This window comes from Podarcis cretensis, assembly GCF_951804945.1.
Source record: "Podarcis cretensis genome assembly, chromosome: 8".
NCBI lineage: Eukaryota > Metazoa > Chordata > Lepidosauria > Squamata > Lacertidae > Podarcis > Podarcis cretensis.
In genome coordinates, this window is record NC_137177.1 from 59,487,609 (window position 1) to 59,512,563 (window position 24,955).

The window sequence follows — 24,955 nt, forward strand, 5'->3', positions numbered from 1 at the left end:
ACCCTACCCATTTCACTGCAAAAGAAACACAGATCAAGTGGGAAAACACAATCACTTAATTACAGGCATCTCCCCACTTACATGGGGGTTATGTTCCTGGGTAGCGCGTATATGTGAAATCACATATAGAGGAAAACACCACCTAAAAAGCCTATAAACACCCTCTAAACCCCTGGAAACCCTTTAAAACCCCATGAGATTGCAGTTGCAAAGGATCCTGGGGTTGCACTAGTCGTTTTCTTGCTTTTTAAAAAGCTATATTTGCAGTTTTCGCGTCTTTCGCAGTTTAGAATCGATTTATTTCCAGGTGCCACGCATATACATGGTTGTGCACAAGTTGAACACGTGTGTACATGGGAAGATGCCTGTATTGTTTGCAGACTGAAAGCAGCAGCAACCACAAGTACTGATAACGTAAGCAATGCTGCGTGTGATGAACACAGGGCAGAATGGAAAATGAGGACTCCTTACATCCCTCCCCATAATGGTCTGGATAATTGGTTAGCCTCAATATAAATCTTTTCAGAAGTTTAGCAAGGCCACCTCCTCATCCTTCTCCAGTCTCCGCAAACGTTTAACAACCAACATGCAAGGAATTGTATGAGAAACAAGAAAAAATTGAAAAAGGAAGACAGAACTTTAAACATCTTAATTATGCATTTATGCCATTTTAGCACACAAGTTGTTTCAGTACGTTTAGTGATTCAATTCTACCACATCCATTAAGGCTTAATTAAGTTAACATCCCAATTGCTTCTTTGCCTTTAATGAGAGATAGTTCAGCGACAGAACACTTTTAGACCATAACTCCCTAATCATGAGCATTTATAATATTAATAGATTGGAAATGGTTGGAAATAGAACCTTCTATAAATAGAGACAGATGCTCATACCCATAAATCCCACATGCTCATTACAGTGAACATTACTAAGTAATATAATATAATATAATATAATATAATAAGAATATAATATAATATAGATTGATGCCAGAGATTCTGCAGACACAGAAAACTCCTTTGTGCTAAAATGGAATGTTCAACCTATCAACTGCTATTAACTCTTATAAATGTAAGAGGTTGGGAGATTTAAAACTTGTTAAATATAATTTCTCTTCATTTGCAAAATACAGAACAGAATAAGTAGTAATTTACACAAGCTTCAGATGAAACAGCCAAACCAAGGTTGCATCATTGCCACGGAATCAAAACTGTCAAGCTTAAGTTCTGCATTTGTCCTCCGAACCAGAACTGGAACCAATGGATAAAATCAGTTTGGAGAAAAGCATAGTTTGCGAATCTGGGTGCAAATAGCAAATAATGGCTGTGCTTACACATTGTTAAACCATGATTCAGCACATTCAGGCATGAGCTTGTATGCCCCATTCCTCTGCCTGTGCAGCAAGGAAAGTTGGGTTTGGGAACTTTCGCTTTCACTTTTAACTATTATCCAGACTAACAAACTGGGGTTAATGCGTTACCTTAACGGAGGTTATTTTCATACATGTCAACTTCAACTTTTGAAGCTGGCTAGTTGAAAATTACATTAGCAATGGTTAGCTTAAGTTCCTGGTTTGGATAATGCAGGAAGCTGCTGTTAACATGAAGGAGAATCTTATGAAATCCTCTTGGCCATACCGGGGAAGGAGAGGAAAGAGGAGGAGCATGCAACCTCAAGACTCACTATAGCTTGTTCCCATGATGCTACACCACAGTTCAGTGTGACATCCAAATACAGCCCATGGTTTGCCCAACCACAATTTAGCTTACATGTGAACCAGGCCACCGCACCGTTATCAGTGGTGGAGCTTCACGCTCTGGCACCGGGGGGCGGAGAGCAGGTGGGGGCAGGGAGCGCCGCCCGCAGGGGGCCGCTTGCGGGGTGGGGCAGCCAGTGCAGGCAGGCAGCCGCGATGGCACCCTGGGGATCACGCTGCCGGGGGCAATGCACTCCCCCCGCACTCCTCTTCCTTCGCCAGTGACCGTTACTACACCTTATTAGTCTCAGTGTAATAATAGTTGGAAGGATTTATCTATAATTACTGTATTTACTCGAATCTAATGCTCACTTTTTTGGCCAAATTATGTTGCAAAAATTAAAGTGCACATTAGATTCGATGGGACATTAAGATCCAAGTAAATACAGTATTCAAAACATAATAATATTTAAAATTACAAGAGGCTTCTCTGTCTATCAAGAAGTTGCTTACCTTTGCTATTTGATCGAATTTGCCAAAGAGTTCATTCAACATCACCACGAGCTCTTTGGGAGAGCAGTCACTTGCCAGACGAGTGAATCCTACAATGTCTGCATACAAGATGCTATGCAAGGAAGCCAAAAATCAATTAATTTGTTTTTCATTTTCTACATCAGCGATGTAGATATTTAAACTTCGTGGACATTAGCTAAGAACTGCACACATATGCACCAAACTATGGGTTACATCCAATGTCAGTTCCACTCAAGAGTAGGCCCATTGAAATTAATGGATGACCAATTTAGACAAAATTAACATTGACTACAACTCTTTAATTATCTATTCTACTCCTCACTGAAATGGCTCCACTGGTTTCTGACAGCAATTGATTCACATGCAAAACTCACTTGCTCTTTTCCCCCCCTGCAAGATCAACTGTCCATCATTTTGATTGTTGGGATATACGGCCTTTAAAAGTGATATATGCTCTTAAGTTTCACATATTCCACTAAGATTAGGGCTTTTAGTGTGGCAGAATCTGCCCACTGAAATGTTCCTCTAATAGACATCAGGCAGACACCTAAGGTACTGAAGCTCACCTGTTCACCCAGGCTTTCCCTTGAGGGGTGATCTAAGTGGTTTGATCCAATATAGGGCTGCCATATGTCTGGAATATCCTGGACACAGCCAGGATTCGTCTGTCAAAAATAGCATCCAGACAGATTTTTTGGACAGCAGCAAAAATGTCCGGGAAAACCTGGGTATATGGCAGCCCATATCGGAAGTGGTGGTTGGTTGGCTGTTGTTTTTTGCAATTTTCCTAAAAAAATAGCTTTAAAACTTCTTTTTATATATATATTTTGCAAAAAAAAAAAAAAGAAGCTCAACAACTCCCCCCCCCCCGAAAAAAAGAACTCTACAACTTTGGCCCAAATATATCTTTGGCATTATATTTTCCATTTGTTTTATGCATGAAATTTTATCCTGTTCTCTGCCATGTTTTGCTTAATGCCGGTGGCACAGAATTTGTTGCAAAACAAATAAACGGCAAGAACTGGATTGTGTCTCTAGTATACTGGGGCAACAGAAAGAACTATTAACAGAACCAGGACGAGTTACACCGCTCACCTAACATTCTGGTGCCGTTTCACATACAGGCTGTGGAAGTTGTTGTCGTGCTTCTTCCTGTCATTAGTTTCCTTCAGGCGTTCTATGATGGCTAATTTCATTCCCATAGATATATGAGCCGGCAGTATTGATAAAAGCAAGCTTTCCTAAGAGGGAAGAGCAGGTCTTATTCATTTTGCCTTATTAGCACTTATGCCACAGCCTTTAATACCTGCAAGAGCGCCTTGTCTCATATACATCCTCTAAAGCACTTCAATCTGTGCAGCTAGTACTTGTAAAAAAATGATATCTTAGTGTGGCTGCACCCACACTTTGGAACTCCCTGCCTATTGAAATCAGGCAGGCCCCTTCACTGTACTCTTTTCAGCGCCTGCTAAAAACACTTTTTCTTAAAGTCACATGCAGAATGGTGACATGAGTTTTAATCTGGTTTTAGCTTATTTTTTATTTTTATTTTTAAATGTTTTAAATAGTTGTTTTTACTGATAATTTCATTGTTTTATTATTATTATTTTTGTAAACTGCTTACAGGATTGTTGCCTTTTAAGAATCAAGTGGTTTATAAATGTTATGCCCACTTAAGGGGCTCCTTACAATACGCCCACCTTACAATTCCATTTAAAAAAGGAGGAATCAGAATGACAAAGAGTCAAGGTCTGCAGTCAAACGCCACAAAAACATTGCCTACCTCATAAAGTTCTGAGAAATGCAAAGTAACAGTATTTTTTTTAAAAAAAAAAACTAGAACTAAAAACGTCAGCGTTAGTGGTGGTGAGGGTCATAGAAATGTAAAGAATAAATTGCTGTGCCGGAAAGGTGCTCATTAATTCAGCCAAAAAAATGGTCCAATGTTCTCTTACAATGGAAATTTTGGAATGAGTTCAGTTACAGAGGTTTTACTCCAGCCGTTTTGCCGACTCCTTTTGCACATGTATGGGTGTCCTTTGGTGAGCGTGAAAAACCGAATACTTCCAAGTACGACCCATTAAAGAACTTGCTGACAAAGAGATGATCTCCTGGTATGGCTGAATGATGATGTTAAAAGAGCTAGAAAGTGTGTAGGTATTTAAAGCATTGATTCACTCACTTGCTGCCTCTTTTCAATCTTCAGCTTCATTTGGACTTGGATGCACTTTAAAGTATATCTGTACAGATCCCACGAGGCATCCTGCATCTGATGCTTGTGGAACGCACCCATCAGGTTACCACAGAGAAAAATGAAAGCATTGGCAAGCACCTGCGGAAATAAATAAATGCCCCAACATCACAAACTCAAAATTTTATAAGCGAAATAATCTGCGAACTTTATTAAGGCTAAATCAGCTCATTTTCTGTTCTCTTGCCCAGCACTTGACAAGAGACTCCTGGCCCAAGTTTCATTACCCAGTCAATACAACTGCACATTATATCTAAGTTTCCATATTCCTGCACCAGCTGCTGTTTCCCCCAAAGTTAGCTAGATATCATGGGGTTATTTTGTTTTACTTGGATGTATCTACGTGGTGCTACGTGGTGCTAATAGTGAACTGCGAATAGCCTTAAGGGCTCTAGCTTCGCTCCTTCCCTAGCACAAGGGGAAGCAACAAACCATGGTTCCTGGCTTAGTGGTATGTCCTAACCAGGAATCATGATTCGTTTTACTCCAAACAAACTATGATGTAAAGTCAAGGTTTGATCTCTGTTTACCAGACATGGTTTGCTTCAGTGGACCAGAGAGCATGGCCTCAAATGCTGATCTCAATGTTCGAGCAGGCTACTACTGGTACAGGGTGTTATTCAGATAATCTGGTACCATATGAAAAGCTAGTTCATAAAGGAAGTGGGAGTGATCCTTCAAAATCAGGGGTGGGGACCCTTCTCTTGCTAGCAAGCCAGATCCTTACATCCCTACCCCAATTGGGCCAAATTTAACAGGTGGGTGGAGCCGTCCCTCATCTGATATCACTGTGGAATCAGGCGATGATGCACTTTGAAGTCCCACTGCCGGGACTTCGAAATGTAGCATGAGCTGTTTGAAAACCCTTTTGCAAACATTCCTGCACTGCTCTTTGAAGCCTCTGGTTTTCACAGGTTCAAGGAGCAGTGCTGAGAGGAGGAAGAGGTAGCATGTGATGGAGAAAAAAAACCCCTTTGCCTAAGACCTTGGAGAGCTGCTGCCAAGCAGAGTAGACAATACTGGCTAGGTAGACAAACCGTCTGATCCGATATAAAGAAACTTCATGAGTTGCTTCCTAGATAAGCCTCCCCCGCTACAAACACACAGGAGAGGCATTGATCTTGGAATATCAAGGAATCAGGGAAGATCAATGGACTCAATAATGCCGCTACCCATCAAACAAAGATCCTGAAAAGTTTTGAGTGTGGATAGTGACATATAATATTCCAACAAGTAGGCTTGCAAAAAAATATCAGGACTGTCTCTCCACAATTTTGCATTTTAGGGTTTTTCTGTCTTACTTCTGTGATATATGGCAATCAGAACTATCTGCTCCATGTGCCAAACCTTAATCTTTCAATATCTGTAGGGTGATGTAATTTTTTCACCCCATTTGAACCTGAAACAAAAAAAACTTCTACTCTCTTCCTTGACTGGCTATAATAGGCAAAGTTTATTTCCTTTTAACAAGCCCTTTCTAGAAAAGGTGTGCTTCCTCTCGAACTCAGGTACGAACACAACACTCATTTAGAAATTGTGAGAGAGATTGTGCTTGTTCAGTTGAAAGGTAATTGGGGAGAAAATTAATGAGTGTATATAGGCAAGCACTTGTGATGGTGAACAGTCAGGCAGCAAGAACATTGCTTTGAGAAGGACCATGATTTAATAGCCAATATTAGCAAACTGAAGCAACATCCAAGCCTAAGGAAATTAAATCATCTACTACAGTATTCTGATGAAGTTCCAATATATACACTGTAACTGAGACAAAAAGGAAATTACATATTTTAATAACTTAGGCAGGTTCTCTCCCCACCCTCTTTTTATGCTGTTAGCAAAGGGGGAAATTAACCAACAAAGAAACAAAAGACATAGCAAATGTTACAAAGGAAGGTTTAATAACCTAAGAAGAGTCTGCTGGATCTGGCCAATGGTGCATCTAGTCCAGCATCTTGTTCTTGCAGTGGCCAACTAGATGCCTGTAGGAAATCCACAAGCAGAAGCAGAACACAACAGTCCTCTCCCCTCCTGCAGTTTCCAGCAGCTGGTAGCATTGCTGCCTCCAACTGCGTGAGCAAAGCAGAGCCATTGTGGCCAGTAGCCATCAATAGCCTTATCCTCCAAACTGTATAATCCTCTTTTCAAAGTCATCCAAGCTGGTGGCCACCATTGCCTCCTTGTTCCATCTTTTGAACAACTTTTTCTCTTTTTGCAACTCAGAAGAAACCATAAACTGTAAAAGCGTCCTTGACATAAAGGAGGAGGGAAGGCTACTAATAGCTGGGCCCATTCTGCATATCCAGATGGCAGGTTGCTCAGCAATGGTAGATACAGAATTTTGAATGTGAAAGCTTCAGATTATCCCCTAGAATAGCTATGGGGAAGGATGACGAAGTTATACATAGGATTTCTCATATATGGGTTTTGCTAGCACCCAGTAACTAATTATGAGACCAGGAATGAATTTTCCTCCAGGCAAGTCAAACTGGCTAGCAACTCAAGTGGATGGTTGGTTTTGTTGTTGTTTTAAGTGTGTGCGTGTGTGTGTGTGTGTGCATGCGCGCGAGTCTTGGCTCTCTTTCACAAGTCATCCTAAACTTTCTGGTTTGAACCTGCCTTCTTTGCTGGTGGTACACGTTGCCTAATTCACGTAGGTTGACTGGAGGGGCTGTGAAACAGACAGTTCCTGCCTTCAGTCAAAGAGTTGGCAACAGGGAGTTGACTTGTAGCACTCAAGCAGACAGGAATTAGCAACATGTGCCAATTGTTATTAATCTAGATAATAGATTTAAGTTGTCAAATAACATTCATCATTTGTGATTCACAGTTTTGTAGGGACAACATGCTACAGGTTTTAATTCTCCTCTTCCTCTCCAGTTTACAGAACTACGATGGGGCTAATTTTAAATCCCCTAAAAGCATTTTTAAAAACCCAAGCATTTCCATCACTGTCACTTTGGCTCAGTTCAAACATCATGTCCAACCATGGTTTGCACGAATAGTGCTGCGAAGTTCAAAACATGGTTTAAAAATAACCCTTCTGGATCAAGCCAAAGGCTAATTTAGTCCCGCATCCTGCTTTTGACAGCAACAAGTCAGGTGCCTTTGAAAAGCCAAGTACCAGCCAATGAGGGGAACAACTCTCTCCCACTGGTGTTCCCCAGCAAATGAGGTTCAGATACACGCTGCCTCTGATGCTGAAGGAGGCATATAGCCATCATGATGAGTTGCAATGTATAGCTTCCCCTGTGGATTTTTTCCCCCTTAAACCTTTGGAAATTACGTTTTTGGAAGCTCATCTGTGGTGCCACCCCTGCCCCCAATTTATGTAGTTAAACCTGGTGCCATCTCTTTTTGCTTTTCAACAGGAGATGAAAACATGGTTGTTTACATAGGCATTTACAGGATGTTAGCATCTAGACTGAGTGCTAAGTTGTAGTTTGGCAGTGTTGATCAATTGGCTTGCTTTACCTGCCCATTGTTTTACTATGATTATGTTGACTGTACCCTGTTGTCACTGGGATCACTTGTGATGAAGGTCCAGTGAGAAATCTTCAGTAGATAAATACATTTAAAACTGCTTGCTTGGTTTCCTCTCTCTCTCAGCACTCTACTTCACTTGTTTACTCTTCACAAGTTTACTGTGCCTTCGGTAGCCTCTGAGGGCAGAGTGGTGGTCACAACCATGGTTTGTCAATCCATACATCATGCCAAAACTTAGTTGGTTAGTCAGCCATGGATTCCAATTCTTGTTAGCCAACTGAAGAGCATGGTTTGGCATTTCTGACATCACTGCAATCCATAGTTTAATGTCCTTAACTATGGCTTGTAATGATTTCTGAACCAATCCTGAGCATAAGACTATGCAAGATCTGGCCATTGGTGTGGGGTGGAATTCCCCCCCCCCCGTGCTTTATTTTTACCATGGAAAGTGTTCCATTGCTTAAGATCAACAGTAACAATGAATGGATGGCAATGGCAAATACAAAATTTGGTAAGCTTGTCAGTTTCAAAATTTTGCTACTTTGCTTACTAAAATAAACACGTTGAATTAGATCACCCTATGTTGTGAATTGCTCTGTGCAAATTACCCAAATTTTCAAAGAAATATTTTCCTTTCCCCCCACCCCTGGAAAACCAGCATGACTGGCTCTGGCCTGTTGTTAGCAAATCAAGGAGGCAACTCTGAGAGCAAAACAAGAAGAATCAATATATTAGTGTAGTCAAGCAAAAATCCCACTCCACTTTGTAACCACAACATTTTAACAGTTAAACAATTCTTACAGCCATTCAGATGTCGGCTTATTCTAAGTGCTTTCTGCCCCTTTAACTCTGCAGGGGTGATGTTGGTAGACTTAAGACTGAGTCAATTTGTGGTTACTAACAACTATAAAGGAAAATGTTTTATTTTATTTGATGTTATGCTTCCTCTAAATCCCAGAATGACTATACAATGAATGGGCTGGAGAAAACTTTTAAACAAATGAGTACATGCATTTAGTGGTTCGGTGATGTATTTGGTTTTAGAAGAAAAATCACATCATTCTCCAGGTTTGAAATCCAGCCAAAACTATGACCAGGGAACTTAAAGAAAGCTTATAGAAAGCATTCAAAGCTGAACTAGTCCACAGTTTCCAATCCAGGCCACATTAAGCAATATGTGAATTTCTCACATATGAACTCTGTATGAATACATGTAACAGTAACCAGTTCTTCCTACCATATTTCACTCTCTAGTGGAATATATGCAGGCATTCAACACAATAAACCCACCCCAGGCTTATAAATAACCATGCACTGGCCCAGTTTAACCTTTAAAGCCCTATACGGCCTAGGACCCTCGTACCTACGGGACCGCCTCTCCTGGTATTTCCCACAGAGAAACTTACGGTCTTCAAATAAAAACATTTTGAAGGTCCCAGGCCACAGAGAGGTTAGGCTGGCCTCAACTAGAGCCAGGGCTTTTTCGGCTGTGGCTCCGATCTGGTGGAACACTCTGTCACAAGAGACCAGGGCCCTGCGGGACTTGACATCTTTCCGCAGGGCCTGCAAGACAGAGCTGTTCGACCTGGCCTTTGGCCAGGGCACAGCCTGACTCCCTCCCTCGGCAATCTTCGCGGAGCTCTGGCCCAATGGTTGCCAGTGGCTTGATTTGAATTAATTTTATAATGAATGATTTTAGAGTGTTGTGTTGTGTTGTACTTTTGTACTTTTGTACGGTTTTATTGTTGTTAGCCGCCCTGAGCCCGGCTTCGGCTGGAGAGGGCGGGATATAAATAAAATTTATTATTATTAATTATTATTATTATTATTATTATTAAGACAAGCAAACAAGAAGAGGTATGAATGAGCTTTTTGGTCACTCATGCAAGCACTTTCTCCCTACGTTAGGAGTGGGGAACCTTTGGCCCTCCAGACTATGCTGAACTAAAACTCTCCATCAGTGCTAGTAGACATAGTTGATGACCAGGGGTGGTGGAAGTTATAGTTCAGCAACACCTCAAGGGCCAAATGTCCCCCATACCTGCCCTACATGTGCCTGAATACAATGCAGAAGAATTCAATGTACCATAGCTTCTCATGGCATCTTAATCAACAACTTTTGGTCCACATTATACATTTAAAGCACACAGCTTCCCTCCAATAATCATGGGAACTGTAGTTTACCTTCCCCCAGAGCTACAATTTCCAGCAACCTTAGCAAACTCCAGTTTCCACAATTCTCTGGAGGAAGACATCTGCTTTAAATGTATGGTTTGGATCTGCTACAAGTTTCAGAACAAGACAGGATGCTTAAATGAACTATACACACCCTCAGCCTCCTCCTCACACTCTTGGCCAAATTTGGAGGTCAAACACTGTACACGTGCACTGAAGCGAAAATTAAATAAGGAAAGGAAAACAGAATATGGCAGGAGATCCCATCTTAGAACTCTTACATAATGTGCAACTTAGCCCCAACATTCTCCAAATATCAGCCCCCAATGTGTCTTCCTGGAATTCTGACTGACACACACACACACACACACACACACCCCTGCTGATTGGATCCCTGAGAACCAAATATCTTGAAATGAGGAGGGAATTGTTGTTAGAACCCATTTCTTGGAAAGACTGAAATCAATCAAGTGTGATTCAGGGTGTCAAATGAGCATTTAATATAAAGGAGTTGCTTCAAAATGTGCCAGTAATCAAAATTCCCTGATAAATTTGTTAAGAGATTCGTCAAAGAGAAGAAAGGAGAGCAAAGTGTTAAAATGAAGGGCTTGCATCATTCCACTAAGTAGCAATCATTTGGGGAAGGAAATGGGTTACCTCACCCTTCGAGACATGACGCACACACCTCAACTATGTGGATCCTGAATCCGAGAGGCTTTGCCCCTTTACACCGAGCTGTTTATCAGATTTCAAAAGCTTCATGACTAGACCCCTGGTGCTTGCCAAGCAATTGTGAAAATTCACTGGCAGGGTGCAACTGGCACACAGACCAGTGTTACAAAGCCATGAGAATTTCTCTTTCCCTTTTCCAAGCAATTTAGGAACACACCCAACCCTCTTCATGAAAAGCCAAACATTCCCTCTTGGTATTTATTATGAATTATAACATTGTGAAGAGGATTCTGGATTGCCCAGCAGGAAACATTTTGCTTGAACTGAAAAATAATAATTAAAAAAATGAGATACAAATACAGGACTTGTGCCCTCTTTCTACACTTCACAATCTGCTTCCCAAAACAATTTTACTGTCACTTCAGGTAAAAAAATTCAGTTGGTGCGATTCAATTCAGCAGGTGCATGATTAAACTTTCTGTACTCTGTGTCTAAATTCTGTAACTCTGACAGACACGCACACACACCAGAAGAAAAGAAAAAAAGAGTTTTACAGCCTGACTTCCTAGACTGATATTGGTTTTACTGCTTGATAAATTTGTCCAAGATTCTTTCTGGCTCCTGGAAAGAATGCCACCAGCTTTATGAAGCCAACAAATGGGAAACAGCCAATATCCACATGGAAGAACAACAAAGAATAAATATACACCCAGAAAACAGCACACTATATTCCAAGACAACAGAAAAGCACAACACAGCTATTTCTAACTACCACTTATTCTTCTAACATACAAGACCAAATCTGAATATAAAGTTGTATTTTAACTGCTTAACTAAACCAACTAAAAACATTTTGATTGACTTAAAAGGCAGCCCAGTTAAACTGTGCAAGTCCTTATGAAACCTCTTCTAAGATTATATGGGCTATGACACATATGTGCATTGATAACAAAGTATTCTTCTAGCTTCTGGAATTTTGTGTTTTGTCCATATGTTTAGCTAAATCAAAGTTTTAACCCGTATGGCCCACCTGAAAATTGCTGAGAGCCTCAGCAACTGTATTTATCCTATTTACATCCTTCAAGGAGCTCAATGGTTCTCTCTCCCTTCTCATTTAATCCTCACAGAAACACTGAGGTAGGTTAGGTTGAGAGGGAGCGACTGGCCCAAGGTCACCCAGTGAGCTTCAAGGCTGAGTAGGAATTTGAACCCTGGTCTCCCAGGTCCTAGTCCAGCATTCTAATCATTCCACCACATGGGTAATGGACCACAATTACTTTTCAGCCACTTGTAGCATTTGTTAACATCTAATCCAGCATCCTGTTCTCACGGTGCACCACTAGATGCAAGTGGGAAACGCACAAGCAGGGAAAGAGCAACACAACACTCTCCCCTCCTGTGTCTTCCAGCAATTGACATTCAGCAGTATTGCTGCCTCCCAACTGTGGAGGCAAAGCATAGCCATCATGGCTAGTAGCCATTAAGGGAATCAAGAGCCCTCTCCATGAATTTCTCTAATCCTCTTTTAAAGTCATCAAGGTTGGTGGCCATCACTGCCGCCTGCGGGACTGAGTTCCATAGTTTAACTATGTGCTGCATGGATAAGTATACTTTAGTTTCCCTGTCTTGAATCTTCCAGTGTTGAGCTCCACTGGATGTCCACGGCGTCTGCCTGATCAAAATGCACATGTTGCAATCACATATACAAACCTTTGCCTTACCTGACGTGGAAGAGTCGGGTGGTCCTGCTTGTTTTGAGCTACAGCGATGCTCAGGACTACAATATGGGAGAGCGCTGAAACACTGCTGACAATCACAGCATCTCTCATTCCCAAGGGAAACATGGTATAAGCCGTGAAGATGATGAACAGAAAGAATGGCACCTGTTAAAAAGAAACGAGATCCTTGATGTTTCCCAAGCACCTGTCAAAAATTACTGAACAAATGATAGGTTTCGAGAGAACAATGGAAGCTGTGAAGGAACCAGTACTCAAAAACGCTTTCAGGGAACTGTGTTAAGAACAGCACAACTTCCACTTCTATAAATGGGTTAGGGAAACCACTGTGTTAATCAGAAACATAGGTAAAGGGCAGGTAAAAAAGGTAAAGGGACCCCTGACCATTAGGGTCCAGTCGTGACCGACTCTGGGGTTGCGGCGCTCATCTCGCTTTATTGGCCGAGGGAGCTGGCATACAGCATCCGGGTCATTTGGCCAGCATGACTAAGCCGCTTCTGGCGAACCAGAGCAGCACACGGAAACACCATTTACCTTCCTGCTGGAGCGGTACCTATTTATCTACTTGCGCTTTGACGTGCTTTTGAACTACTAAGTTGGCAGGAGCAGGGACCGAGCAACGGGAGCTCACCCAGTTGCGGGGATTCGAACTGCGACCTTCTGATCAGCAAGCCCTAGGCTCAGTGGTTAAGACCACAGCACCACCCGCGTACAGGACATCAATCAATAAACTGGGACACAACCCTAGCAACAGAGGTACAGATGAAGGGTACTTCACCTATCTGAGGAGTTAGCATTCTGGATAGGCTTGCATTCCATCCAGTTATTCTTCAGATCTAACGGGCAGTGTATTATAGGCCAAAGTATCTCACTGCACGGGGTGGGGGGGATGGGGGCTTGCCTCCCCTCTTACCCCACCCTCCCATCTGCTCTCCAAAGATCCAGAGAGATGTCTCCTTTTACCATACCCAGGCATATACAGGAATGTTTTGTATGTGCCCTTTGCAGTCAACCAATCAAATCTTCCTGCCTGCTCTTTTCCCTCCCTTTCTATCTCTAGTTTGATGAAACATTTCTCCAAGGCACACCCACATCTGTAACTCTCAATGGTGCCCCTAATTGCTCATAATCAAAGCAGCATTAATTTTGCAAATTGATGTCATAATTAAATGATCCCCTCCCCCCCCCACTGCAGGTGATTAGCCATGCCCATTTGCATAATGAGCAGTGTCTGGGGATATTCAGACAGCCCCAGATTTGAAGGCAGTTGTGTTTTGTTTTAAAACATGCATTTTTAAATGAGTGTATATAAACACAGCAGAAACACATCCCTTCCCAGAGCCAGTGGGCAGAATATTTGGACTTGGGCTAGAGAAACCCAGGATGCAATCCCTGCTCACCCATGAGGCTCACTGGGTGACCTTTCATCAATGTCTCACGGGAGAGGTTAGATGAAGACATGCCATATCTTTAAAAAGCACGTTCAAAATACAGTCCCCACCCCAAGCAGAATCCTGGAAACTGTAATGCACCCCTTTCACAGAGATACATTTCTCAGCACCCTTAACGAACTACAGTTTCCAGGACTCTTTGGGGGGGAATGTGCTTTAAAGATATGGGGTGCATGTAGCCCAAGATTTTGGAGGAAGCCTGATAAGGAACCCTATTCAATGCCATGAGCAACTTGGAGGAAGGAGAAGATGACAGATCAATAGATAAAAATTAAAATACCTGTTCCCATGCAGCAAGTTGAGGAGTCTTCCCTGCGGCAAAAATGGAGACATATCCTATGGCCAGCAAGCAGATCCAAATCACAACAGCAAACAATTTCAGCCGACACCAAAAGAAGTATTCAACGTAAACCAGAACATACATGGCTATGAAAATTATGAGTGCTGTGCCGACTGTAATAAGGTAGGCAAGATGATCTCCCGGTGGCTGATAAAAAATAAAACAAAGGTCACCAAAACACACACCACAGACTGTATGCATGTTCTCATTCTTCCATAGCACAATCTCCCAACAATCTAAACTTTTAAAGGCATTAGAACTTCATAAACTAAAGCACACTAGCAACACAAGAAGCTCCCTTTGTCTGACCTGGTATATCTGATCATCTACCCTAGAAGCAGAGAACCCTCTCTGTATGTTGTTGGGACTACAATTCCCATCATTCCTGGACACAAGGGAAGGAATTCGTTTCAGTTCGAGACTATGAAATTTGAACTTACCAAAACATAGTTATCCTCCGAAATCCATACTTATCCAAATTCTGTGATGCAGTTATCCAGCCAACCAGTGTTTACAAATATATGCATATATAATGGGAAAGCATGAGAAAATGAAGTCATCAGTGCAAATAACGTACAAATCTGCACTATTTTATAGAAAATTGCTTTCAAAAATGTGCACTTTAGTCAAAATTGCATATAAAAGTGTGTCTATTAGGGAATAGACATTTAAATGCTGTTGAATTTTCATATGGATTTTTTTTAATTGAAAAATTGCAAATTGCTTCAAAATGTGGAGAACTGAATTGAATATTGAAAAAATGAGAAACTGGGAGATCCTTCCATTTCTGCTTTGCAACTTTTAAACTGGAAATCCCACTGGCTCTGTTAGTGCAGCTCAGAACCTATCCCCCACTGCTAGGATAAAAGTATAACTCCTACTGCAGCAACAAAACCTCACATTGTATAAATACCTCAAGTATTCACAACTTAGTATTCACAAGCAATCCCCACTGATAGTATTGTATTCTGGTAACAATTAGATTTAAGCCCGGTATTGGACTCTAAAGCTCCATAGAAATGTGCAGCACCTTAGCAAATCCTCCCTCTCCCCCTGTGTACTGATATTAGTTTTTCTAGGTGTTTTTGGCTGCTACGAATGAATGCACACTGACCTGAACTAGCACAACTGGAAAATGAAGCAGCTGGTGCCCCTCTTGCTACAGATCCCTTTTATAACCTAGAGCAAATTACTTTGGGACTTCATTCCAGAGCCCAAAGAGCAAGAACAGAGGCATCCATATCTACTCACATGCTGGGTGAGGAGAACAATGATGAGGGTCGCACAATAGGCAATGACGATGAAGAGCAGGAAGAAGAGGAGGGGATGCTGTTGGCTTGAGTAGCGGTACTTCTCGTACAAAGGGTCTGTTATCTTGCAGCCTTCATTCTCGTTGAAGAAGTATTTGCCTTTTGCTGGCATCTTAATTCTGGCTGGGCCACGGTGGTGCCTCTCCCCCTCGCGATAGGCAGGGCAGGTCTGTGCTGCTCCAAGTAGCCACCTCCAGTCAAGTAGCTGCTGGGTCTGCCTTGTTTGGCCACATCAGCAGACTCGCGCTCTGCGCTCGCATCTCTTCTTATAAGCATTAAGTCCTCCAGATCTCAGCATAAATTGGAAGAGAAGCACCCTCCTCCTCCTCCGCTCCCAAGCCATGTGCTACTCATCAACAGTTCCACACATGGTGTCCACCCCCCCCCTCTTCTTCCAGACTTGATTGCTATTTGTGTTGCGGATGGGAGGCTGCTTCTATTTCGCCGTGTTCATTCAAACATCTTGCACAAGCTGTGAGTTATTCCCTCAGATTACTGCTTTGTGGGGCAAACTGCAGAGGAAAGACAGAGAGAGATAGGGTTTTGTGCATTTTAAAAAATGTTTCAGTATAGCAGGTGCGTCTTTGTCTAAGAAGAGTGCATGTTCCTCAGCCCCAATAAAGTAAATATTATTTAACAACAAGGGCAAAATACACACACCTTTTCTCCTCTCAGGATGAGTGAGTCACAACAATGATCCCTTTAAACATGATGCTCATTTTATGGTAACAAAATACTGTAACATTGTTGTCAGTGAATGATTATTACTCAACCGTTTTTCTCCCGCAATATTCAGTATTGTAGTCCTTTTCATTCATCCTGCCATTATCCACCCCCACCCGCTCCAAGTACATTGTTAAAAGGTTCGTGGGAAATATTAGAGCAGCCTTGTATTTAACAAGTCACCTAGTAGTCACAGGCAACCAGCAATTCCATGCAGGCAAGGGATTATGGACACAAGAAGAGCCCAACTGGATCAGACCAGTGGCCCATCTAGTCCAGCATCCTGTTCTCACAGTGGCCAACCAGATGTCCATGGGAAACCCGTAAGCAGCACCCGAGCACAAGAGCCCTCTCTCCTCCTGTGGTTTCCAGCAACTGGTATTCAGACGAAAGTTGGACCAAGGCAAGTAGGTAAGTAGGTAGGCAAGTAGGTAAGTGGAGGAAGAAACTGATCATTCCATCCCTCTTCCACTTGGTGACCATGCTGGCCAAGGAGGAAGGATCAACCATGACAAGCAAATTGGTGGAAGAGGAATGTCCTCCACCAATTTCCTTGACTGAAGGCAAATGTTTTCACTAGCCGACTTAAGAAGCTTCTAGCCTGCATGCCCATGCGAGCTGTGGAACATGCTTCTTTTCTTCCTCTGAAGCCAAAATGAAGAAGGGGGGAAACTTTGTGGTGAGTTCCAAGGCTGTATTAGAGATGTCACCTGGTTAAAGAAATTTTGGCTGATGAATCATGTGGTTTTAAGTCTATCCATTTATGTCTCTCTGTGTGTTGAAACAATAGTTTTGAATCAATGAAATAATTATTTTGGATGGTGTGTCATAGCAGACATAATCAACAAAAAGGCATTTATCCTGTGTTCAAGAGAGGGGAGGATGCCTCTTCTGAGAAGGGGCTTTCCATCTGCAGTTTTTCTAGTGTGCTGTTTTTAAGTATTAGTATTTGATAGAGAAAACTAATATGCATTTTAACTAAACTTAAATAATCGTTGAAGCCCTAGAAAGTACATTTATTTTGTTCTGACATTTCTATACTGTCCAGCCAACTGTGTCCTCACAACAGTTCACAATTTCATACTTTAACCATCTAGTTCTGTACTAGAAATTTAGGGGATGGGCGGACTCTCTACTATGGAATTAGCATTTAGTTCTAGGGCCCAATTCAAAGTACCCATGTTAGTGTTTATAGCCCTAAATGAATCAGACTGCAAATACTTGAAAAACCACCTCCTTCCCTACAGATGTCCTCAGGTGCTAAGACTGGTAGAGGGGGCCCTCTTGCTAGTTCCTCTACCCTCAGAGGTCAGATGATGGCAGCCTGGGAGGGGGCATTCTCTGGTGGCCCCAAAGTTGTGGAATTCTCTCCTCACAAAGGCTGGTCTGGTACTTTCATTATACAAATTTCAGCGAATACAGAAAACACACTTCTTGACCCTGGCTTTTGAAATAAATAATAATAATAATTTTATTATTTATACCCCGTCCATCTGGCTGAGCTGCCCCAGCTACTCTGGGTGGCTTCCAACACATATAAAAACATAATAAAACATCAAACATTAAAAACTTCCCAATACAGGGACACATCCGAGATATTTAGGACCCACCTCATTTATGTGATTGCAGGTTGATTTAAACAGTTTCTAACATTGTGTTTTAATTGGTGTAATCAACCCTGGAACCTTAGAGTAAAGCCTGGGTAATTAATAGTAATAATAATGAGACATCTGAGAGGATATTTCTAGTATTATTTCCATTTACATAGTGAGCGAACTGAGGTTTTCCTAAAGTTACCCCGCAGTTTGTAACAAACCATCCCTGTACACAAGAGAGAGAGGCTGGTCCACTGGGTCTTACTCCCAAGAAAGCATACACATGTGCATGTAGCCTACAGCACATTAAAATATTGAACCCAGTTCCTAGTCCACTAACAGTATTCTACTCTGATTGTAATTCTCTCCAGAATTAACATACATGTGCAGTTGACTCACAAGCCTAAAACCAGGATGGGTGGGGTTTCCCCCCCAACACAGCTGTACCAGACACGAATAGCCAGACTTAAAAAACCCCAAAATATAAAACCTGAAGCTGACGGATGCAAACACTGGAAGCAAAATTACTTCCATGGCAACAGCAGCATTACATGAACAATGAACAAATTACGATTATCTAGTAATAACCAATGGCTTTCAAAAGTGGGTCAATATATGAAATCCAGTATCAGGAAAGACTTCCTATAGGAAGTAAGTGAACTATAGGGAGGGGGCAAGGGGAAAAAGAGGGCTAAGCATGGCTTGGAAGAACTTGAGGACTTGGTATTGTAACTGCTGCTGCTGCTTTGGTACAAAACATCCATCTCCATGGCACCCCTTGGCTCCAATTCAATAGGAAGAGAGCCCCAGAAGAAAACGGGTAAGCAAAACCAGATGTAGGTCAGTTATCTGCCAGTGATAAAATGGTTACTTAAAATATAGAGGAGTACACAATGAGTCCTGCTGATGTTGGCAATGGTACCCAACAGGGCAAGTCCTAAAGGCTGAACCAATTGTTTTGAGGTTTAACTGGAAACAAAAGATCTTGGTCAGGACCCAGAAACCTAGTCTATGTGCACACAAAGATTTGGACAGTGGGGTTTTTGGCTCCCTCTTCCTCTCTGAATAATGAACTCTCATCCAGAAGTGCCCTTCAGATGTGGCTGGATTTCAACTCTCATCACCCCTACCTAGAATGGTCAATGGTGTGTGATGGGAGCCCTGTTCCCCCTCCCAGAATGGTTTAACAATCCATCCCTCCTTCACAGGGAACTCTGAGAACTGTAGATCTGTGAAGGCAATAAGGGTCCCTTAAAAACTCTCAGCACCCTTAGTAGACTACAGCTTCTTTGGGGGAAGCCATGACTGCCTAAAGCGGTATCACAGCGCTTTTCAAAGTGGGATGGTGTGGATGCGGCCATACACCCTGGATGTGTGTGGGGTCTCGGCATTAATCCTGACATGTCTGGAGAGAGGAGTCCCACACATGCATGTGTCTACTTCCTCCTCTGAGACAAATGAAGCTGTTGCAGGCAGAAGCACTTCCTGCTGTTCAGAGCTTCTTGACCTCAGACTATAGGAGCCCACACAACAGCTATTTATAATGAAGCAAGGATGAAGCAGCCTGTACAGGGAGGGAGTTACCCGACTTGGTGAAATGTTTTGACATTTGATTAAAGCAAAGCCTTACTGACCTTCAGCAATAAAAAAAAGCCTTGATCTTCTTACAATGCCTTGTTTTTAGTTACCCAAAGGCTCATTTATCAACACTAAATTGAAAAGATGAAAGTAAGAGGCCTCCTTTGCCTCCGTCTCTGGGAAATAGCCTCCTCTGACCCCCTTCACTCTTGACTCTTGCACCTGGGCACTCAAATAAGCAGTCCTACAATAGGCAAGGACAGATAATTATACAGACTGATTTCATACTTGAAAACAGGGGTGGGGAACATTTTTTGGGTCCTGGTGGGAGAGATCTTTATCTTCTTCCCATCAGGCGAATGACAAGTGGGTGGTCCTACCCATCTGTCACAGTTGGCCAGTTGGGTGCAGGGGAAGACAGTGACGAAGCAGGATTGAACTCCTACCCATCAGCTGAGCTTCTCAAGGGAAGTCTCAGAGGCGGAGTTCACACATTACAGTAAACCATGATTAGCAAGCTTACCATGAGAACCAGTGAGGTGGGTGTAGCGGTTAGGAGCACTGGACTAGGACCTGGGAGCCCAGGGTTCAAGTCCCCACTCTAAGCTGCATCACAAGGCAGCTGTGTGAGGGTAAGATGGAAAACGGAAGAAGCACATGCACTACCTTGAGCTTACTGGAGAAGACGCGAGATGTAAACGCAGTAAACAAATGATAAAGTGAAGAAGGAGCAGGCTGCCATGAAGCTTGGCTTAGTGTAACACCTGATGAGCCATTACCAGAAAGAAAGAACAAACCTTGGACTCAGGGATGTACTTGGACTCAGGGATGTACTTTTTCTTAACCCAAAGGACAAAACCCTCAGTAAAACCAATCAATCGATTTTCTTGCAATTAAATATACAACTATTCTTGCACCACAGGGAGCTGTCATATTTCAGTAAGCCACTGGCCTTCTCAAGACAATTCGCCCTCACATGCCTCGTATATTTGTCAGACAAAATACAATACTCCACAAGTTTTAATTTGATTTCCAGCCCACATTTGAATCCATTTATCACACCAAATATTTTCCCCGATCGACATAACCAGCTTCTACATGACTCACGCTGAATTTGACCCTCTGTGGCCCTCTTACATAACCCTTGCAGAGTGCCCCCTTGCGGAATCACCTGTTTGTCACACACAGAACCTGTATCTTCAACACCAGGAAAAAACTTTGACTCAGTTTAAAACACAAGGCACATAAGGACACAAGATGAGCTCTGCAGCATCAGGCCAAAAGCCCATCTAGTCCAGCATTCTATTCTCACAGAGGCCAAGCAGATGCCCCAATGGGAAGCTCACAAGCAACAATGCTTTCCTCACTGTGATTCCCAGCAACTGGTATTCAGAGGCACAGTGCTTCCGATAGTCGAGGTTGAACACAGCTATTGTGGCTAGAAGCCACTGTCAGCCTTATCCTGACTTCTTCCATTGAAAATCTGGACTTAAAAGAATAACCTGTGAGTAATTGGAACTTGGATTAAAAAGGGGAATAAATTTTTTCTTAAATTCGGAGCGAGCGGGGGAGGTATAAAAAGGAAGTCAACCTCCCCCCTGTTGTAGAGGAGCTAAAGCAAAGGACCTGACAACTAAGATCGAGTGCAACCTTTTTTTTTGATAAAGTTATTAATTTCGCGATGGAAAATTATAAGCTGGGCTGGAGGAGAAGAGTGGAATGTGAATTAAAATACAACCCCCCCCCCGGAAACCCCGGGAGCGATCCGTGAGAGCGCCTGGAGAGGAGAAATAGAGGTTTTGACAGCTGTCAAAGGAGCTGCCAAAACTGAAGAACAAAAAGAGAACTTTGTTACGAGGACTTTGCTGGTTACATTTGTTATAAATTGGATATAAACTGTTCAAAACAAGGAATAATAAGTTACTTTGACTGGTGGGTGAGATCGGGAATGAAACTGAGTTACTATAATCCCTCTAGAGGAGCTGTGGGTTATTACAAGTATCGCTGGCATGGAATTTGAATCGGACTTTTTATCTCCTGGGAAACTGCAGAAATGGAACACTATTTTGTCTACAGAGGTCTACACACTAAAGGAGACAATAGATTTATCTATTGAAGAATGGAAGGGACCTGACGTAATGTTTTGTTCCTGAATAACAAAGCCTCTGTAGAGGAATTACAAGCTTTTTGGAATTAGAACATTTGTGCAGGAGAGCAGGGGGAAAAAAAGAAAAAAAAAAGAGGAGAAAAGAGAACATCAAGAACAACAAGAAAAACAAGAACTGGACAAAGTTGGAAGATAGACCCCCTCCAAGATTGGACATTTGAAATTAAAGATGATTAAAAGACGGTAAAGACTATTAAAAAGACGGCAAAGCGGACTGGTGAAGGATTATGGCTTAGATGTGGGAGCTCCAGGAGACAGTAGATATTGATGGACATTGGGAACGCAACCGGGAAAGGGGGGAGGGAAATTTGGAATCCAAAGGGTGTTAAATTATATTTTATTCTTTTTTAAAAAAAATTTTTATGTCAATCTGTATCTTATATTAAAGAGGGGAACTCGTGGAAGGGAACAGGTCGATTTTAGGGGATGGGAAAATATTTTTTTAAATTGGGTTAATGATAATAATTTTAAAATTTGGGGTAAGAATTTGCTGAATCTATTTGAAAGAATTGGAATATAAGAGGGGGTGGGGAGGGGGAAGTCCTGGAAAGATGATATTGAAAATAAGGCCTTAAATTTGGATGTTTTTCTTTTTTTTTTTTGTTATATTTGAAAATCTTTAATAAATATTATTTTAAAAAAAAATAAATAAAAATAAATAAATGAAGTGTTGGTGCAGACACAGTAGCAGAGAAAAGCCAATCCAAATTTAACTGAAACCAAGAAAAGGAATTGTACTTTGCTAAGTTTAATCGTTCTCAGAAAAGCAGAAGCTAACAGCTCATCTTTGCAGTCTCTGGAGTAGACAGCAGGTCATCACACTTTATGCCTTTTTGTATTCTTCAAATGCACTGTTGGTTTTCACATGACTGGCAAAGCAGCAGTTCTACTTGTTTATAGGCAAAGGTTAATGCTGACCATAAAATTCTCATAAGAAGAGATCAAAAGGAAACATATCAGTCAAATTAAGAGATGTCCACAAATACATGACCTTCCTTCAGTTTTTTGGCTAGCCATTAAATTTACTGTGAAGAATGTATGTACGTATTTGTATAAAATATCCTTTTTGTTCAATCAGCTGAAAATCTCAGAAATTAAATACTGGACAAGTTTGCTCTAAAGCTAATCCATGGTTTGTTAAACAAGCCATGGGTTACCCCACAAACAAACCGTGGCTTGTTTCTCCAACATTTCTAGTTCATTTTTCAACTACTGGTTCAACTACTAGAACCTTTTCAGCTCTGTGAATGTCTGGTGTGGGATGGAAGATGAGTGCTGGGTTTGTATGTAACGCAAAACCATAGCTAAAGAAAACCAAGGTTTGTAAGCAGTAAACAAACCATAGTTAAACTGATGGGCAGGATTCACAAATAACACCAAGCCATGGTTTAAACCATGGATTTGTTTTGTGCATGAACCTCAGTATTATATCACCATAAAGGGTTGTGTTTTGTTTTAATGGACTGGGGATCCCCACCCGCATTCCCAGGTAGGACAGGGAGAGGAAAAGATGTGTAACTACTACAGAAAAATTAACCCCAGATGATGATTCTCCATGCAACATTTCACATTCTCTGCCACTTTACTGGTAACCGGTAACTTTGGGAATTCATAATCACACACCTAACTACAAATTAGAGATATGTTGTTGTTGTTGCTTAGTCGTTTAGTTGTGTCCGACTCTTGTCTTCCACTGCCTCCTGCAACTTGGTCAAACTCATGCTGGTAGCTTCGAGAACACTATCCAACCATCTCGTCCTCTGTCGTCCCCTTCTCCTTGTGCCCTACATCTTTCCCAACATCAGGGTCTTTTCCAGGGAGTCTTCTCTTCTCATGAGGTGGCCAAAGTATTGGAGCCTCAGCTTCACGATCTGTCCTTCCAGTGAGCACTCAGGGCTGATTTCATTCAGAATAGATAGGTTTGATCTTCTTGCAGTCCATGGAACTCTCAAGAGTCTCCTTCAGCACCATAATTCAAAAGCATCAATTCTTCGGCGATCAGCCTTCTTTATGGTCCATTAGAGATATATTACAAATTAGAGATATATTTCCACACAAAAAAGCAAGCACAAAAACAAAAAAAAATCAGAGAGCACAAAACTAAATGTGTTATATATTTCATAAGGTTTTGACTCATACAGCTTATTGCTGTCAAGACACCCAAGCATGGAGGAAGCAGGAATAGGCAGTATCCATCAGTGTCGTGGCAGAGTGCAGCTCACAGGTTCAAATGGCCCAGGAACCATTCTATCTCCAAAGCAGCATGCTTCTGAAGACCCCTGCTGGGAACTGCAGGTAGGGAGAGCGCTGTTGCATTCACGTCCTGCTTGTAGGCTTCCCACAGACATCTGTTTGGCCACTGTGAGAACAGGATGCTAGACTAGATGGGCCTTTGGCCTGATCCAGCAGGGCTCTTCTTATGATCCTTGGAATCACTGGCCATTGTTGGCCTGCAATGACCCGGGGAGTACCCCATCAAAAACCAAACTATCAAGGTTCTATCGATCTACATGCAGCCAAGGTTGTTGGACGTAAGCTTTGCACCTCAAACGGAAAACTGTTCAACCTACTAACTTCACAATTTGTTCCAGGCAAGAACATTACTTTCATAACAACGATTTTCATAAGCAAGCTAGCCCCAGGGTGCACTGAAGGCTATCGGACCAGTGTGGGAGTCAAATATAATTTGTGCCTTTCCAAGCTTAAGATACACAATTTGTTCATGATCACCAGGTTCCTCATTATGCCCCATGGATAGATTTTTTTTTCCTCCAGCCAAAGCCAACTTGCAACTGATCTTAACAACTGTTCAAATCAATAACCCCAATTATCCCTTTTTAAGTTTCCAGTGACCTATTTTAAAATTCTACTTCTTTGCAAACAGTGTCCTCAAAAGTGAGGTAGCCTTTCATTACCTCTCATATTCTAGAATACAGGAAGCATATAAGGATACCAAAAAGCTTATTGTACAATGAAGGAGAAAAGTTGCCCCCTGAAAATTAGCCCCTGAATCAAGATGTTTAACAACACAGGCAAGTGACATGTCAGGCAGCTGCATGGGGCTACATTAGGGACTGCCAATCCTGAGGGATGTAATTTTCCCCCAGTAATCTGCAACACAGAGAAATATAATGTAAGGAAATTACACAAACTGGTGTCAAGCCAGTTAAGAAGCATATAAATTAATAAACTATAATAATAACAACAGCTGGCACCCCCTGAAATTGCTTACATGCTTTTCCTT

General features: G+C 41.9%; 1 protein-coding gene across 4 annotated transcripts in view; it reads right to left on the reverse strand.

Moving 5' to 3' along the window:
* Nucleotides 1-24,955, reverse strand: part of ADCY7 (adenylate cyclase 7) — an 87,867-nt gene that overhangs the window by 40,383 nt on the left and 22,529 nt on the right. For all 4 annotated transcript variants that reach the window (XM_079988729.1, XM_079988728.1, XM_079988727.1 and 1 more), the window contains exons 2-7: nucleotides 15,590-16,160; nucleotides 14,279-14,485; nucleotides 12,533-12,694; nucleotides 4,413-4,562; nucleotides 3,326-3,471; nucleotides 2,210-2,321 (exon numbers count right to left, since the gene is read on the reverse strand). In XM_079988729.1, the coding sequence (XP_079844855.1) occupies nucleotides 2,210-2,321; nucleotides 3,326-3,471; nucleotides 4,413-4,562; nucleotides 12,533-12,694; nucleotides 14,279-14,485; nucleotides 15,590-15,760 (948 nt within the window). In that variant the 5' untranslated portion in view covers nucleotides 15,761-16,160. The remainder of the gene's footprint in view (nucleotides 1-2,209; nucleotides 2,322-3,325; nucleotides 3,472-4,412; nucleotides 4,563-12,532; nucleotides 12,695-14,278; nucleotides 14,486-15,589; nucleotides 16,161-24,955) is intronic.